At 46.7% G+C, this 18,827-nt stretch overlaps 1 protein-coding gene across 7 annotated transcripts; it reads right to left on the minus strand.

The window, feature by feature from the left end:
* Positions 1-3,889: 3,889 nt before the first annotated feature.
* Positions 3,890-7,064, minus strand: LOC139046356 (granzyme B-like). 7 transcript variants are annotated; one of them, XM_070518988.1, is made up of 6 exons: positions 7,015-7,049; positions 6,856-6,865; positions 5,789-5,949; positions 5,145-5,280; positions 4,682-4,939; positions 3,890-4,033 (listed from the first exon to the last, which is right to left on the minus strand). In XM_070518988.1, exons 1-6 carry the CDS (start codon positions 7,047-7,049, stop codon positions 3,890-3,892), a joined length of 744 nt encoding a protein of 247 aa, XP_070375089.1. The 7 variants fall into 7 exon arrangements, with proteins under 7 accessions (XP_070375089.1, XP_070375117.1, XP_070375081.1 ...); XM_070519016.1 differs by lacking the exon at positions 6,856-6,865 and having other exon boundaries at positions 5,789-5,941; positions 7,000-7,064; XM_070518980.1 differs by lacking the exon at positions 6,856-6,865 and having other exon boundaries at positions 7,005-7,049.
* Between the last annotated feature and the right edge of the window lie 11,763 nt (positions 7,065-18,827).

Raw genomic sequence — 18,827 nt, forward strand, 5'->3', positions numbered from 1 at the left:
TGCCTTTTCCTTTCAACTATTTAGAAATGTCATGCCAGTGACTTCTGACTTGTGTCCTTTCTGATGAGAGCTCATTGTTACTCTTATTGGAGTTTCTCTTAAAGTAATGTATATTGCTTTCCTGTCTGTCTACTTTCAGCATTGTCTCTTTATCATTTTTTTTCCTGAAGAAGATTAGTCCTGAGACAATGTCTGTGCCTGTCCTCTTCCATTTTGTATTTGTGGGACACCTGCCATAGCATGGCTTTATAAGCGGTGTGTAGGTCCTTGCCAGGGATCCAAATCCGCAAACCCTGGGCCACCAAAAGAGAGTGCATGAACTTAACTGCTGCACCAGTCGGCAGGTCACTATTTTGGTTTTTCCCAGTTTGATTGTTATATGCTTACATGTGGATTCCTTTGCCTGAATCTGTGGATGAGGAATGTAGTCTAGCAATAGGCCTATGACGAAAAGGAACCAGTGGCTGCACTTCTTTTATGGTGAAAAGTTTTTGTTGGACAAAAGCAGTGTTGTGCGGGATAGTAAGACAGGAAAATAACAGGGGGAAGTGGCGGAAGTATGGTGGTGGGCAGGAAGGCAGAGCCATCCCCAGCCACGTTATGAAACAAATAAGCAAGATCTCACATTCCTTTGGGCCTCTCCCCTCCAGGAGCTGGCCTGGCAGTTCTCTCCCTGCCATCCTGGGACCCAGCTCTTCTTATGAGTCTGGAGGGAAGGAGGAGAGATGTGAGTGGGTTTTGATGAGTAGAGGCATTTCCTTGAGGTCATTCCAGAGATCTTTTATTTATTTGTATTTAAATTTTCATTACAGAGGTACTTGAGGAACAGAAGGATTGTTTCCTCAAAGGCAGGGGTGGGGCAGGGGACACTTCCACAGACAAAGGAGATTTGAAGGAATCAGCATGATTAGGGTGCTGAGCCACCTCCATCCAAATGTGCCCCTGAGCAGTCTTCAGCTCACCAAGCGAGGTGTTGTAATCCTTGTCACATAATGCACAACAGCCCAGAGGTTTTCACTCCAGGGAGGTGTGTGAGCAGAAGCTCAGCTCTTGTTCAGGGATGCCAGGAAGTCATCACAGGGCGGGGGTTAGACAACATGTCAGGGCTCTTGCTGGCCTGGCTGTCAGGGCGCCTGGGCTCAGTCCAGGCTCTGTTCTAACTCTGTGGTCCCTTCAGTCGGCCACTGCCCCCTCCTGGGACTGTGTCTCTCCCTCATCTCTCACAGGAGGAAGGATACCTGCAGCAGGGTCCTCAAACTTGTGTCAAAACCACAGAACCATTTCCTCAAGTAAATGTGATATCTAAACTCAATATGCATGTGCTGGGCTAATTTTTTGAATATTATTTTTGTTTTGCTTTTGGCATTTTCCTTTTTGTTTATTTCCATCTAGGATCCAGGTTCTTAGTATGTATTAGAAGCAGGGATATTTTTTCAGCTCCAGATTAGAAGCCGTGTGTCCTCACTGCTCTGCGCTTGTGAAAGTGCCCGCAGTCATGAAGAGATGGTGTTGCTGCCTCCCTTGTGCACAACAAGGTGGGAAAGGCCGTGCCTGTGAGGGTTACATGATCCCAGAGTACTTACTCCTTGTGGTGAGAGGGTAGTGCTGTGTGTGTTTGGAGCAGGAGCTCGGAGCTAGAATGTATGATCAGCTCCCACGTCGTGCCCCATACGAGCGGCAAAGCCCTTGGAGAGATGGCTGCTGGGGGCGTTTTGTGAGTTGAGCCCAAGACAGGGAGATCCTCATTCAGCAAAGGATCCCGTACTCTATGTGTGCGTTCCAAGCCGAAAACCTAAAGTTGAAAATTAGGGTGGTCTGGAAACTATGGATGCAGCAGTCACCACAGTGGCCCCAAGAGGAGAGGCCTTTCTCCAGTTTTCCAGACCATGTGAACCTCCATGATTCTGGTTTGATTCTGTGCAGGCAGGAGGTCCAGTAACCACAGGGATCATGTTTCTGGCCAGTCCAGTTGGATGGGTGTTTAGAGTCTGACTCTAGTTGCCTGCAGGCAAGTATGTAATACAGTTTTTCCCATGATCTGAATCTGTACAATGACATTCCTACCTGCTACTTTTGTTTTTTTACTATTGGCACCTGAGCTAATATCTGTCACTAATCATGTTTTTTTTCTTCTTCTTCTTTCCCTCGAAGCCCCCCTGTACCTAGTTGTATATTATAGTTGTGGTCCGTCTGGTTGTGCTATGTGGGATGCCACCTCAGCATGGCCTAATGAGCAGTGCTATGTCTGCACCCACGAGGCGCACAGGCAAAACCCTGTGCTGGGGAAGCTGAGCCTGCAAACTTAACCATTTGGCCCTGGAGCCAGCCCCACTACCTCCCACTTTAAAGGCAAAGGAATGTAAGGCTGCCCTCAATGCCCTTCTCCCTCCCATCGCGCTGCCCTCTCCTCTAGGTTAAGACAAGGCTCCAGTGGACAGAGTGCAGTGACTTCACCCCTAGAAACTAAATGACTAATGTCATTTCCAAATCCCATGCCTCCTGTTCTAGAGTCACACGTGTTCACGCTCACACGGACTGTGACCAGCAATAGAAACACAACACAAGTACTTTATTCCTGTGGATTTCCCACGAGATCTAGGCCATGTGGCCTCATGTGAGGAGGTAGAGAGTGTTACATGATTTGGGTGAAACACTCTTTCAGTGTCACCCGGGATCAGACGACAGAGTCTGTATTACGTCCACTGTGGATCCCCAGTGCTGGGATCTTAGGAGCTCAATCAGGGTGTGTTTGTTTATTGATGGAAAAAGGGTGCTTTCCAGTCCTACTGCAGAGAGGGTAGGGCTAACTCAAAAGGCTGAGACAGCCCTAGGTGGCCAGTGAGGAGTCTTAGCCTAGAGGCCAGCAGTGAGTAAGAGGGACAGGCTGAAAGGGACACAGGTTATCAAGTGACCAGGTGGCCAATGCACCCTGAGCACTTCGGGGGACACTGGGCTGGATGTGATGGGTTGAGGTGACCGTACCAGGTGAGAGATGGGGCAGGGGCTCTGGAGAGACAGCCTGCCTGCTGTGTCCTCCATGGACCCCGCCTTCTGCCAGCACAAGCCTGGTCCTTGTTCCACTCTCTGCTAAGGCATGAGCTGGGCTGCCATCTCAGGGGAGAGGCCCTGCTGGAACCGCATGGAGCTCTGGTGTCCTTGGCAGGAGGGCTAGAAGGAAGGGGCCAACTCAGATCAGGCTTATGTGGAGGGGACAGGAGTTGGCGGACATTGAGATCTCTCAGTGGAAAGCAGGGATTGAGAAGAAGGGGCAGCCAGGAGACTGGAGGCCAAGCTGGGCCCCAAGGTCACAGGAGGGCAGGGAGGAAACTCAGGCTGGGTGAGAAGGAGGAGCTTCTCCAGAGACCCACCCTGACTCCTTACCAGCTCCCTGGCTGTGTGAGAGAACTGTCCTGCTCAGGTCGCCTCTGCCCTCCCCAGTGTGGGTGGCTATGATGTTGAGGTGCAGCCTCAGGCTTGCCTGTTTGGTGCCCAGGATCTATGGTGTCATCCCCCTTCCTCTCTGCCATATAACGCAGGGAAGGAGGTAAGATGTTCACCCTGAGCCACGACCAGAGAGGTTCATGTTTTCTCCTGATGGTCCTCAGCTGCAGCCCTGGCAGAAGGGCATGCCTAGAGAAAGGTGTGGGTCAGAAGGAGCTGGGGAACAGCTGTGCTTGAGGTTTGTGGGAGGTGGTGCTGAGACGGGGAAGAGGAGGAAGCAGGAAACAGCAGATTTGTGCCATTGGCCTTCTAAGCACAGAGTAGGTGCCTGTGAATGAGGGTCAGTGAATAAACAAGAAGTCAGCCCTTCCTGCTCAGCTCAGAGACATTTATTTAGTTGCTGGGTGTTTCTGGATCAGCTCCAGAGAAGATTGGCTCATTCCCAGAGTTAGAGGTTTTTCATGGTTTCCTTTATCCAGGGCAGGAAACTCGAGACTTTCGTGAAGGCCCGTGGAGGTTTCCTGTTGTTTTGTCCATTGGAGACAATGCCCTGGATCACATTCTCACACACGAGAGGGCCTCTGGAGTCCCCCTGTGGACAGAGAGTGGGGAGGACTGAGTCCATGCTCCCCCGGGTCCTGCCCACATGCATCCCAAGCACCCTGTCAGTGAAGGTCACCTGGCGTGGCCTCCATGTGGCAGATCAGAGGGCAGGGCAGGCCCTGGTGGGCCCCTCCACTGACCAGTCCTGACCCTGGACATTGTCCCAGCTTCATTTCACTCAGGGGTCTTGTCCTTCTCCTCCCCCAGGTCCCAGATCCTCTCCCCATGAGGGCGCTGTGGGACTCTGCTTTGGTCTACCATTTAAGAACATGGAAGCACGCAGGTGAGGCTGACACTCAGCGTGGAGGGTGAGCCATTTAACCAAGATGGGAGCCAGCTCAGAGGAGCCACCTGGTTTGACTGCTGCACACCCAGGGAGCAGTTTTCTAACACCTGTGCCCGGCGTGGGACAGAGTGTTGCAAATTCATCTTCCGGATGGACCACCTTGTTTAAATGCATCTCAGACCCCTGGTAGGCTCCCAGAAGGCCTGTGACTCACCAGTCTGGCTGCTCCCCTCTTCTCTTCCTAGGAGAAACATCATAGTCTAGGGGGTGAAGGAGTCCCTATTGCTTGCATCTACAGGTTCCAAAACACCCCTCTTCCCAAAGCTGACCTAGGCAGATGCCCTGTCTCACCTTAAAGGAAGACTTCTTTTGCTTCGGATCCCCCCCACACAGCTGAGTGTTACTGTTGTAATTGCGTAAGTAGGATTCGCACACCCGGTCCTGCTGCACGGTCAGCTCCACCTCCTGCAGAGTGTCTGGTGCTATGCCATTTGGGGTGACTCTCCCCCAGCCTGCCACGTGGCACATCTCTCCAGGCCTCACCTGGCCTGTGCCCCAGGGCAGGCTGAGGGTCCTCACAGCTGCAGTCAGCTTGGCCTCTCTCTCCAGCTGATGAGAAGAGTCAAGAAAGTCCAGCTCAGCCACTGCCCTCCTGGGCCTGAACACCATGATGGCCCTGCACTGACTTCCCTCTCCCATGAGCTACTGGGACTAGCCAAGTGGCCAGGATGGGAAGGAGAGAAGGGACAGGTCCCAGTAGGAGGGGAAGCAATCTGGACCCAGGAGAGCAAGAGCAGCAGAGAGGTTCCCTTACCTTTAGTAACATGATGTCGTTGGCGAGGTTCTTAGGATTATAGTCTGGGTGGGGGATGGCTTTCTTCACAGAGATAACCTGCTGGGTCCTCTCCTGCTTCTGGATGTTGTGGGCCCCCAGAGTCACCTTGATTGAGCTACACAGAAAGCAGGGTGGGGGTGTGTGGGGGCTTGGAGTCAAAGGAGATCCAGCCCAGGAGCCATGAAGGGCAGGTGACAGCTGGGGCAGGGCAGGGCCGCAGGTGGAGAAATCAAAACAATGGGAGCACTGGGCAGTGGGTGACTCTGAGAGGGGATTCTGGGAGCTTTCTCAGCCCTCAGGCAATATTGTGAAAGGACTCTGAGTTTGCCTTTTGACCCTAGTGCATGGTTTCATCCTCTCCAGCTGCTTCATTTGGCCAGCGTGGTCTCTCTTCTCAACTGGGCCACTAGCTCTCACTTCTGACCCTTTGACCCCAAAGCTTACCTGTCCTATTTCTCACTTTCAGGCACCAGTCGTGCTCTCAGATGGCTCCTCTCATGAGCTCTCATGGCCTTGAGTTACCAGGAGCTGGGGGAGCTGTCCTGGGCTGCAGGCCCTGGGCAGAGAACAGGGGTCCCTTGGGGGGGTGTCTCAGGAGGTGTTAATGGTCTTTGGCCCCTCACCTTCCCCAGCAGTGAGCAGCCGTCAGAACAAAGTCCTGTCGCACGAGGACACCGCCACACCTGTGCTTTGCCTCTTCAACCAGAAATTGAACCAATGCCATGTAGGGACAAGAGTGGGGCCTGGCCTCATGTCCCCCGATGATCTCCCCTGAAGGAAAAGTCTTATCTACTTGCACGCACCCAGCCAGTCCACCGGGCATGCGTCACCTTGATGCTCAGGACTGCTGGGCATCTGGGAGCCCGAGATGGCCTGGAGTTGAGAGGGGCTTGGGTGGGGCTTTCCCTCTAGGAAAAGGAGGAGGAGCAGGCTTGGCCTGTGAATGCGTCCTCCACAGATAATTGGAGGTGAGCATATGCGTCCTAGGGACAGTGAGGTCTAGAGGCTCCTGAGAATTCCTCTCCTGACTTTGCTTTGTTTCAAGAGCCTGTATAAGGCACTGTTGTCCTGTGATGTCTGGGATGATGCTGCTTTCCAGTGGCCAGGACTTAGGTTTAGGGACCTAGATGTTGTCATAGCCTGTTTTCCATGGCCTGACACATAGTGGGGGCCCAAAAGCTGTTTGACGGCTGCATGAAGGAATGGCCCCCGATGGGCCTGAAGGAGAGTTTGTAGGGCCAGTGCTTATGGGATTCTGGAAAGCAGAGAAGTTCAGGTCCCCAAACAGCGGCTCCATCCTGGAAAGAAGGGAGCTGCTAAAGGCCTGGGAAGAAAAGCAGAGTTGGAGAAGGGACTGAGGGGCCTTGGGACTGAGCAAGGCATAGCAGTCCTCTGGGGACACTGGTCCCACCAACTCCGGGGTCTGCAGAGCTCTAGACTTCTCTCCTAAGCAGACACCGAGGGGAGCATCTGTGTCATCCCAGACCTGGAAGCCAGGCCCACTCTGCCCTCTGCAGGGGAATTGATTATTTTCTCTTTTCCAGTTTCCCTCCCCCTGCCATGCACTTCCAGTTAAGTTCCACTTTGCAGATGGCAAACGTAGGGCCTAGGGTGGGAATAGCACCCACTGGTTGTTCTTGAGACCTGCCTTCTGCCCTTCCATTCCTGCTGGTAGCTTATCCAACGTCACACTTGGGATTCTGAGGTGGGACACGAGCTGGCATTCAGAATGATAGACGGATCAGGGATGTGCAGAAGGGGCAGGAGACCTGTGCCCACTGTGTTTGGTGGGAGGGGTTGGGCATCTCAGGGCGGGGATGGCCACTTATCTGCCTCTGCCCCAGAGGACAGTAAAAAGGCCAGCAGGAGCAGGAGAGGCTGCATCTTTCCAGGAAGGTTGCCCAGGTTGGGGAGGCTGGTGCTTCCTCCTTGCTTTCTTTTAGCCCTGAGGAGAGGAAGGAGGTACAGATGGGATCAGTGACCTCAAGGCCCCCTGTGGTTGTGTGGTGCTTCATCTTAGATGGCCATCTATGAAAGCTTCCCTGCCCCCACTCCTTCTTCCTGATGACATCCTCTGGGTGGTTATGAGAGAATCATGCAGTGGCCACATCGGAACAAATAGTGGATGACTCAGGGTGGACCACTTGTGCCAGCCTAGAGCAGGAACCCAAGGGTACATAGTGGAGACTGTGTGCTGTGGTATCGGCCAGTAGAGGTATTGGAGCCCCGGAAACCTGAGTCCCCAGTGATGGAACCACCAATACCTCATTTCCATGTTGCTAAGTCCATCAGGATGATTTCTTCAGCAGATATGCGTTTGGGCCCTTCTCTGTGCCATGACCAAACATAGTGGAGATGTGTCTCCTTCCCTTAGAGAGCTGTCTGTCTTGTGGAGGAGACAGAAGCATCAGTGAGCAGAGCACAGCATGGGAAGGGCTATAGCAGAGGGATGCACAAGATGAGAAGAAAGCATGGCCACCATCTACCAAATCCATGTAGCAACCCATTCGTCATCACAGCTTCCTTCCTAGGGAATTTTAACATCTCTTTTTAAGTTACAAATGCTCAGAGTGATACAGTCCATCTCTCTTGGCCATGTTTTTAACAAAAGTCCTTCACTTGACCTTTATTGGCCTAAATTAACAAATCGTTATGACCCTAGAAAGTGAACCCACTAATTGACTCAAGCCTAGGTCAATTTCCTTTGGATAGGCTGGAGTCAGTCCCACCCAAACCACATGGACTAAGACTGGGAAAGGGCTGAGTCCCCAGAGGAAGCTTAGATGACTGCATTGCCGATACCTTGTGAAGTGAGAAAGCTTACCAGGCAACCAAAGACCAGTAATTATCCTTTCAGGATTCTCTGTTCTCCGACTAGAGATCCACACTTCTGATGGATCCGGCCTGGCACATCATAGACTCACATTTGCTGAACAAACTCTGCTGATGATCTCGCTATGATGGAAGTGAAGGACTGTTGTTTCTAAACAGCCCAAGCCCAATCCTGTTCAGAGAACAACTAAGCATATCTGAGAGGTTAGGGCCTGGTGATTTAAGTTTCTCTGTGTACATTTTCTGTATTTTACAATTTTTTTTATGAGGAATATTCCGTATCAAAATCCATGATTCCAGTGTAAATATTCTGTTTATCAAACCAAGTACATTTATCAAACCTCTACCTTTTTGCGCCTAGCTTACCCAGTAGCAGACATTTTAAAAATAAAATCACTTCTCTGATTATAATGGTAATAAATATTTGTTAAGAAAATTTGGAAAGCAGAAAGGGAAAATGCCACTCCTTTTCCTCTCACCAACAGAGAGCCTGTTACCATGAGCAGTGCATTTTAAATACTTGCCATCATGTTATATACACAGTACAGTTTTCTTTTGTCCTCATTTAACTCTACAATTTAAGCATGTTCCTCATGCTCTTGAAAATCTGTTAGTCAATATCACTATAGTATTTCTTTCCCAGATACTAAAGAATTCAGCATGCAACTATTTCCTAACATTGTTGGAAAATTTTTGAAATAATTTAAGTGAAGAGGAAACAATTATCATTTCCTGATTTCCCATCACTCATTGACAATCATCTTTAATGTGTTCAAGTATGGTCTAACATTTTTCTCTTGTGTATATCTGCATTTTTTAAAATTAAAAGGGTGTTATGCTAAACATAACTCTATGACCATTTATTAAAAATGGAGGTGAAATTCACATAACATACAGTTAACTATTTTAAAGTACAACTCAGTGGCATTTAGTGCATTCAAAATATTGTGCAACTACCCGCCTCCCTACTTTTGAAACTTTTTCATCACCCAGAAGAACATCCAACCATACCCGGTAAGCTGTAGGTCCACAGCACAGTGAGAACGGAATCAATTTCCCTCCTCCCTCTCCAACCCCCAGCCCCACTCCCTGGCAGCCTATAATCTTCTTTCTGTCTCTATGGATTTACATGTTCTGGATACTTCATATAAAAGGAATCAAGTGGTATTTGACCTGTTGTATCTGGCTTCTTTCACTTAGCGTAACGATTTTGAGGTCCATCCAAGCTGTGGCATGTATCAATATTCATTCTTTTTAAAGGTAAATAATATTCCTTTGTATACTTATACTACAATTTATCCATTTATCTGTGGGTAGACATTTGGGTTTTTCCCACCTTTTGGCTATTATGACTAATGCTGCTATAAATATTTGTGTAGACATTTCTGTGTGGATCATACGTTTTCATTTCTCTTGGATACACACCTAGGAGTGGAGCTTCTAGGTCATATGGTAATCCTATGTTTACATTTTTGAGGTACCACCAAACTTTTTAGCTCAGTGGTTGCACCATTTTACATTCCCACCAGCAATGTACAAGGCTTCCCATTTGTCCACATCTTTGCCATCATTTGTGATATTTCTTTCTTTCTTTCTTTTTGATTATAGCCTTTCTGGTTGTTATGAAGTGACATCTCATTGCACTTTTGATTTACATTTCCTTAACAACTAATGGTGTTTGTACCTTTTCTCTGAGTGCTGGTCATTTGTATATCTTGGGACAATGTTGGTTCAAGTCCTTGCCCATTTCTTACTTGAGTTGTTTGTCTTTTTGTTGTTGAGTTGTAAGAATTCTTTATATATTCTGGATACTCAACCCTTATCAGATACATGATTTGTAAGTATTTTCTCCCATTCTGTAGATTGACTTTTCACTCTCTTGATACTATCTTTAGTACAAGAAACTTTTTAATTTTTATGAAATCCAATTTATTGATTTTATCTTTCGTTGCTTGTCCTTTTGGTGTCAAATTTAAGAATCCAGTGCCACATCAGAGGTCATGAAGATTTACTCTATATTTTCTTCTAAGAGTTTAATGATTTAAGCTCTGATATTTAGGCTGTTTATCCATTTGGAATTAATTATTGTGTATGGTGTTAGGTAGGGATCGAACTACATTCTTTTCATGTAGTTATCATGTTGTACCAGCACCACTTATTGAAGATATTACTCTTTCCCCACTGAATGGTCTTGGCACCCTTGTCAGAAATTAATTGGCCATAGATGTTCGGGTTTATTTCTGGCTTCTCAATTCTATTCCGTTGGTCTATATGTATATCCTTATGCAGTACCACTCTATTTTTGATTGCTATAGCTTTGTAGTAAGTTTTTTTTTCAGTAAGCTTAGCCCTGAGCTAACATCAGCCACCAATCCTCCTCCTTTTTGCTGAGGAAGACTGGCCTTGAGCTAACATCTGGGCCCATCTTCCTCTACTTTATACGTGGGATGCCTACCACATCATGGCTTGACAAGTGGTGTGTAGGTCCACACCTGGGATCCAAAATGGTGAATCCCAGGCCACCAAAGCAGAATGTGTGAACTTAACCACCGCACCACCTGGCCAGCCCCAGCTTTGTAGTAAGTTTTGCAACCAAGAAGTATGATTCCTCCAAGTTTGTTTTTCTTTTTCAATGTTCTTTGGGCTGTTTGGAGCTCCATGCAATTCCACATAAATTTTAGAATTGGCTTTTCCAGTTCAGCAAAAATGGCCTTTGGAATTTTGATAGAGATGGCATTGACTCTGTAGATGGCTTTGAAGAGTATTGCCATCTTAACACTATATGTCTTTCAATCCATGAACATTGGATGTCTTTCTATTTAATTAGCCCTTTAATTTTTCTCGGCAATGTTTATTGTTTTCGATATATGATTTGTTCACTTCCTTGGTTAAATTTAATCCTAGGTATTTTATTCTTGTTGATGTTATTGTAAGCGGAATTGTTTTCTTAGTTTCCTTTTTGGATTGTTCATTGGCGAAAGTTTATAATAAAAATATATCTAGAAAAGAAGATATGATTCTTCAGTTTGTCGAACAAGTGAGACAATAATATCCAATGTCATAATGTCGGCTGATGTTTATTGATCACCAACCACAGATCCTCACCCCACCATCAGAGTTCCTACCGATGTTTCTTCCATTTCGCAAATGAGAAAGCTAAGACCCTGAAGAGCCAAGGGACTTGTTCCACATGACTCAGCTCATGAGAATGGAGGGGGACTTGGGATTAGAATGCAGGGATCTGATTCCAAAGTCTGTGATCTTCTCCACACCTCTACAAGCTTAACCATATCATACAGTGTTCAAGGAATCCGGGGGGAAATTTAAGGAGGTTCTGAGGAGTAGAAGTTTCTGTCTATATCTTTAATATGTGGCTCTAATTCTCTTAGAAAAGAAAGGTCCCTCAGTGTCCACCACAGTGTGACGGAAATTCCATCATATTGTGATGGAAAAGGTCCTTGGGATCACACACTCCCTTTGCTTTTAGTCTTCATTCTCCTGATTTTCTTCCCCAATATGTAGGAGAATGTCATGCTTCGCCCATGGGGGGCAATCCCCTTGGGCCTTAGCCTCTTACCGAATCACATCTAGTACTTATTGGATGTGGGGAGGGCCATTCCTTGCAGCAATGACAATGGCACAACGACATGGCATTCCTGTACTCATACATGGCATTTGAGTCTGCTGCTATAAACCACTTTCCCTGAGTCTGATCATTCTCTTAAGTTCTGCCTGAAATCAGAACCTACAAGCATAAAGGGCCCGAGGTGATTTCTTTTGACCATGAGACACAGCCATGTTGTTGAGAAGAGATTCCTGCCTCAGGTAGGAGTTGTGTCTACATTCCTATTAGGAAGCTGGGATGATAGTCAGAATTTCTGGGGTGTTTCCAGGGCATCAAAAACAGTTTTCAGGGAAAGACGTGTCAGTGAAGGAGAACCTAGGTTATGAGTGGGAGTGGGCAAGATTGTACTTCCTTTTTGCCTCTGTAGTGGTAAGGATAAGGGAGAGAGGGCAGGATTGGGGAGAGAAAAATGTCTATAAGACAGATATAAATTTATGAGATTTCCAGAGTTTTGGTAACCACTAGAACACCCTTTAATTTCTCCTTGTTGCCTTTTCTAATCATTGCCCAGCCACCAACAAAGAGCAATGTGTGGATGTTGGGTTGGGGATAATTCAGTAAAAGTCTGGTGTGGGTCAATGTCCGGGGTGATGAGTAGACAGAGGACTATAGAGGAACAGGAAGGAGACGTGGGCTTGAGTAAGAACAGTGTGCCCACCCCCTCCCAACTAGGGACAGGTGTTGACTGCACTTCTGAGTGGGAGCAGGTTGGAAGGGAGTGATGTTCTGGGTTTGATGTCACTTTTAATGGGAGCTTGGATCACACTCAAGACTTCTCTCCCCCAAATCCACACCTGAGGGTCTTTACCTCCCCGGGAATTTTGCCGACAGAGGCTATTTCCTTTCTCCAAAGCATTCATTCCCACAGGGCCTAAAGGTCACACCTCGCCATTCTGGAGTGAACGAGTTCTTTCTTCTCCCATCTCTCTCAGGAGCTAGTGCTGTGTGCTTTCTTACCGTGTCTGTGCAGGATATGGCAAATGGTTTGCTTTTGGGTAGGTAAGAGCTGTGCTGCTGAATCATTTACCAGAACCCCTAGTATATGACTGCAAATTTGGTAGGTCTTTATCTTTCTTTCTGTCTCATATTTCAGCATAGATATAAGGTAGTGTAGTGTTTGCAAAATATAATTCACACCTAAGAATTCTTGTGTCACGTCCCCTATCTGTCCTCCAGTCTTGACATGACATCTCCTACTAGTAGGGCCCCGTCGCCCACTGATATTAAACTTCTATGACTGACCAAGTACTAGGAAGTAGCACTGGAACCACGTGTGGACAAACCAAAAGATCTGGACCATTCTAGCCAGCCCTTCAATAGCTGTACATGAGAAATCAGGCATTGCAGAAACCTGCTGGGCCACTGAGAGTGTTTTACCAATGGAACTGCAGCAGGATAACTTACTGAGATACCAAAGACTATTGTTCTGTCTGTACTCTCTCTGGCTTAATTTGCCAGAACCTCCAGCATATGATTGCAACACTCTAAACATTTTTAATGTTGCCTTGTCTCAGGTTCCTAAGCCTGGAAAATGGAGGATGGATCTGTTACTGGACCACACTTAATTCATGATGGCATTGAACTCCACCACTGAGGTTTTTAGGAGTCAGCTTTCTGGCCCCCTGGGCATCAAATGCTACGACTTTGGCTGAGCAGCTATGAGCATCTCACATACCTACACATAAATACCTAGTCATGAGCGACACTTGAAAACTCCTGAGGAGATAATGGGGACCAGAATGAGTGTGATTAGCATTGGCTTGTGTCTTTGACTTGGCCCTTGCCTCCCAGAAATCTCATCTCTCCTGAAGTCTCACAGGGGCAGGGAATTTAAACTTTTTTCTTGACCCCATAAAGGATATAACAGATAAGAGGAGGAAATCCTCGTTCCAAGAGGGTGCCCACCCTGGGCTCTGCTGAGTGTCCCAAAAGGGAGGGTCCCCAGTGGTACACCAACTCCCAGCTGATGCGTGTAGGAAAAATATGGGTGGGGGAGGGGTGTGTACCATGCTATCTTCAAATGGGCTGTTATTTGGTAGCTGCTTTTTAACACAAATACAGCTTGGGGGAAATCAGGGAAGAGAGAAGGCAAAGGGCATTACTATGAATCCACACCTCACTATGTTCCCAGGCATATGTGATTCGTATATGTGATCTCACTGAATTCTCCACTTTTGGCATGGGCATTCTCAGGAATCACATTGTAAAATGAAACAGACCCAGAGAAATTAAGTGATGTGCTCAAGGTCACATGGTTACAGAAAGTGTGTAGACACACATACACACACAGGACGCATACTTGCCCAGCTGCAAACTCTCTTTTGTATCACTCTAAGAGGTGGTGGAAGCCACAGCGGGCAGATGTTAGCTCAGCAAAGGAGAGTGTTCTGACAATCAGAGTTCTCCTAGAATGGCTGCTCAGGTGGCCCAGGAGCTTCCTCTCCAGGGAATTGTTGTAAGAGAGGCTGGCAAACAGATTCCTCAGGGGCCAGGGAGGTTATCTTGGGTGTAGACATAAGATCACTTAAGACTTCGCAGCTCTGAGCCTTTATCTCTCAGTTGAGAGCGACCTGACCTGGAGCTTAAGAGCCCTGAGCTCTTGCTCAATTATATCAATTTCTGGCCTCATTATCCTCCTCTAACAAAAGAGCATCAGGCTACAGCAGAGGCTTTGTAAATACTGTTAGCCATAGAAATCTCTCTTCAAACGGGTTGTGTATGTGCCAAGGTTGCTTTTCGAAATCATATGTCCATACCTATACCTGTATCTATACATATGTACATAGACACACACATGCATATTTCATATATGATACACACTCAAATATATGTCTGTGTGTGTGCATATATATTTGTGTGTGCTTGTGTGTTTAATTGTGTACTTTTGTTTGTTTTGTTCCCTTCCTTTTCTCTTTCTGAGCATGATCTTGGAACATCTTTGCTTCAGGAGGATTTTTGGCCCTCAAACAAAAGCTCTGTGAAGTCAACTGTTCTCCCTGTGTCATGGAAGTGGGCAAGATCATTAAGATATTCTGCTACAGAGATCTTGGTGGCAATAAGATGTGAGAAGGCCCCCCTGCCAGGGTGACGAGAACCCAGAGGGAGATCTTTACCACATGTGAAAATGAGTCTGGTGTGTGTGAGTTTTGGTCGGGGGATGTTCATCTACCGCTGTGACTGGACTGAACTCTACAGCCAGATAAGCATCAAGATAAGGCACCCAGATAAGCACCAAGATCTGGGAGGGGATGGCTGCCCTGCATGCCCAGATCCACTGACCTGGCCCATGGGACACAATGTCAACACAGAGTCTCTTATCACACATGTGGTCTCCAAGTTAAGAGCTGGCTAATGTTGAGGGTCACTGTGATCTTGAATGCTAAGCATGGAGCAGAAGCCATGGTGGCCTGTGGATTGGAGGCTGTTCTCCATTTTTCTGGCACCATGTGAGCCTCCCTGATCTGGTGTGATGTAAGGAAGACAAGGAAGTGTGGTATGTCTCCCATGTCAGAGTTTGTACTGAACTTTTTACCCATAGGGGACCCTAGATGTAAACCATAAAGAAATGGCAGCCCTGATTGTGTTTTTCATCCTGGTATCTCTCCTTCATCCAGAGGTGGGGCTCCACTGACCACAGAACTGGAAACTTCATTTCCAATCCCAAACACTGCTGTTCTAGAGACAAATGTGACAGTGTATGTGAAAACTGGAAGTGGTAAGGCACATGAATGCTGTTTTCTCCGACAAGATGATTTTCACTTGTTTGGATTTCCCCCGCAGATTCAGGACAATCTGACCAGCCTGGACAAGGAAGGAGACTTGGGGAAATTCTGATGAAAGTCCTTTGGCTGTAAGTTTCATGAGGGTAGGACTGGTGTCTGCCACGTCCACTTCTGAGCCTCCAGTGCCTGGCACATAGTGGGTGCTCGATATTCGTTTCTTTGCTGATTGATGGCAAAAGTAGTCCTGATCGGTCCCTCTGCAAAGACTCCCTCTCTTATTCAACTGGCAGCTATAGCCCAAGTGGCCTGCAACATCCTAGGCCAGAAGCCAGATTACCACAGGTGACCAAGAGACAGGCTGAATGGGGCCGAGGCTGTGAGTGAAAGGTCTATGAGTCAGGTCTAGCCCATAGGGGGCAAGGGGCTGGATGTGAAGAGCTCATCCAGGAAGAGATGTGGAAAAGCATCAAGCTGGGTGATAACACAGCAAGAGTTTGTGAGGAGGTGGTGGGAGGTGGGAGAGAGGAGGATGCAGAAAGCTGGGGACAAACATAAGAAGAGGCTAGCCTGTGCGTAGCTGGTACCCAGTGACTTTGTTCAATAAATAAAAAAGAGAAATCAGTCATTTCCATCTAGTTATTAAGGCCATGGCAGCCTCCATGCAGGGAGATCTGCACTCTTCCCCAAGAAAATGATCAAAGAGGGGGCTCTCATTGATCTCTTTCTCCAGGACAGGAAGCTCGGGATCTTGGTGAAGACTTGGAGGGGTTCTGTTTTTTACCCAAAGGAGGCAAGGCCCTGGGTGGCATTTTTACACAGGAGGGGCCCCCAGAGCCTCCTTCAGGCAGAGGAAGGGAGGACTGAGCTGGCCTCCATGTGGTCCTGCTCTCCCCGTCTTCCTGGCATGGGTGGTCTCTGTTTGGGTCTGCGTGGGAGATCAGAGGCAGTCCTGGGGGCCGGCCCGGGCCTCGAGTGTTCTCCCAGCTTGACCCTGGCCTAGGCCCTGCCCACTTCTGTGAGGCTGTACCTCTGGAGCTGCTGCCTTGCTTTGGGTGGTCATGGTCTCACACAGGTGCGAGCCTGAACTCGGCTCTCTGGGGCTAATCCCCAGCTTGGGGCTGCAGAGCCTTGGAGGAATGGCCACCATTTTCTTCACACAATGGCGTAGTTTAATACCCAGTAGCCACATGAGTGACAGTCCTGAGGGGGTGCCTGTCTGTACTTCTCTTGTCAGAGGGGGTGGCTTTTTCTGAGGCAGCTACCCCAGGGGACATGATTTCCAAATGCAAACTTCCAGATGAGGCGCTGTATTAGTTTCCTATGGCCCCCAAAACAAATTCTCACCAACTTGATGGCTTAAAAGGGTGCAAATTTATTCCCTCACAGTTCTGGAGGCCAGAAATCCAACATCAGTTTCCCAGGGAATCTGTTTCTTTCTTCTTCCAGCTTCAGGAGGTGCATTTCTTGGTCCATGGCCTCTTCTTTCATCTTCAAAATATACTAAAATATAATGAAAGGAAATACAAATAAGCCAGGATAACAGGAAAAGAATGGCATTACCTAATATTCACCAGCTAGTTACAACCACCAACAAACATTTGGTGTACATTTTAATAGGCTTTTTAGTATGAAAATTTGTATACTTAGTAAAATAAAAAAGGGATCATGCTATACATAAGACCTTTTCCGTTGTTTTATTGGGTATAATTGACATATAGCACTGCATACGTTTAAAGTATACAGCATAACGACTTGACTTGCGTATATTGTGAAACAGTCATCACATGAGTTTAGTTAACATCCGTCATCCTTCTACCGTGGTTTGTCTTGGTCTCTGCAGTGCAGGGGGTGCTTCAGCCTCGGTCCTCTGTTCTAGGATTTTCTCAGTGGTGTCTTGTCCGTGAATAATTGTTAGTTGTTCATCTTGTGAGGGGGAGCAAAGTCGGGAATGACCTATGTTGCCATCTTGATGACGTTACTCTCCCACACATGAGATTTTGTACCTGCTTCTGTTACTTGGTCATATATGACTGTCAGGAAATACTAGTCATCATTTCAATGGCTGCTTCTATTTTGTCATTTGGATGTGATATATGAACTTACAACAATTTACTTACTGATGCTCTTTTTGCTTTATTTCAAGGTAGCTCTCATTTTTAAATTTTTTGCTAGTATATACCATACTGCAATGAACAACATTGAAGTACTTGTCTCATTTTCGGAGAATAAGTACATAAACTGGGTTTGCTAGTTCAAAGCATACTTGTATTTTTTAACTTACTGCACGTATTAGCAACTTGCTTTCTAAAAGGATAGTGCCAATTTATGTACTCAATATCAAGAAATTTCTATGGCAGTTACTCCACATATATGCCCAAACAGAGTATTGTCATTTTTTAAAATTATTGCCAGTCCAATAGGCTAAAGTGTTAACTTGATGTTTTAATACTTTTCTCTTTTGGGAGTGAGAGGATGCAAATAGCCAGTTAAGGTTTTTTGCCTGGTTTTCTGCAAGGTTCCTAAAAATCATATTTATGTTTATATCATACTCCATTATGTGGATATACCCTAGTTAATGCTTTCCACTTTGTACTTTACGTTGTTTCTCATTTTTGACAATTTTAGATAATGTTGAGATGAACATCTTTATGCTCAAAGTTTGTTGTAGAAATGTGTGAACGTGTGGGTGTGTGTATGTTGCTGTGTGTGTTTCACACTGTTTTCAGGATGGATTCCTTGTAGGAGAGTTCTTGTGTCATATTGTTACCGGCCAAGGGAGGGCCCTCCGCTGACTGCAAGACATGCCCATAGTCAGGAGGCAAAGTGGTGGAAGAGAAAGGATTCCTTTATTGCAGCTTGCTAACAAGAGGGAAGATGGAGGACTAACATCCAAAAGAATCATCTTACAGAACAAAGACTACAAGCTGCTTATATAGGGGGTTGGTCTCCAGGTGGGGAAGGCAGCTGATGTCTGGGTGGGGCCACCATCTGATCTCCAGGTGGGGGCGGACATCTGGTCCCAGTTCCTGATAGTCCTTAGCTTTGTTGGATATGCATTAGAAAATGGAGTCCTTGCATACTCATAGATTTTTCTAAGTGGTACAAGATTGCCCCTAATCCAGAAAAGGGAATTTTTGAAATTCAGGAAGAGGATAGCATCCCAAAGTCAGGAAAGTGTCTGCACACTGGATTGGATTAGCTTTTTGTAGGAATCCTCCTCTGAAGAAAACCAACCTGGGATGAATTTGAAGATTGCTCACTCAGGTTAAACTATCTTTCCTTTTAGTGGCAAGACTCCACTAAAATGTAGTCACTGAACTATTTTCTGTGATTTTGTGAGGTAAAGAATAAATTGCAAAATGATAGGGCAGTGACTAGATGAAATAGTTCTAATTATATCCTTCATAAGGGAAACTGAATCAAGGTTGGTTGAATAAATACAAAGGTAACACCCTGACGTCCATCCATAGTGATAGCAGGCCA

This window comes from Equus asinus, chromosome 2, assembly GCF_041296235.1.
Source record: "Equus asinus isolate D_3611 breed Donkey chromosome 2, EquAss-T2T_v2, whole genome shotgun sequence".
Classification (NCBI taxonomy): Eukaryota; Metazoa; Chordata; class Mammalia; order Perissodactyla; family Equidae; genus Equus; species Equus asinus.

What these genes read in the sequence shown, in the direction of transcription:
- LOC139046356 (XM_070518971.1), bottom strand. Translation starts at nt 7,049, where the DNA reads ATGCAGCCTCTCCTGCTCCTGCTGGCCTTTTTACTGTCCTCTGGGGCA. An exon ending in GCAGAGGCAGATAAGTGGCC is followed by an intron (nt 5,948 to 6,984) that starts ATCCCCGCCCTG and finishes AGTAGATAAGAC; the next exon opens with TTTTCCTTCAGGGGAGATCA. An exon ending in AAAAGAAGTCTTCCTTTAAG is followed by an intron (nt 4,034 to 4,681) that starts GTGAGACAGGGC and finishes CTCTGTCCACAG; the next exon opens with GGGGACTCCAGAGGCCCTCT.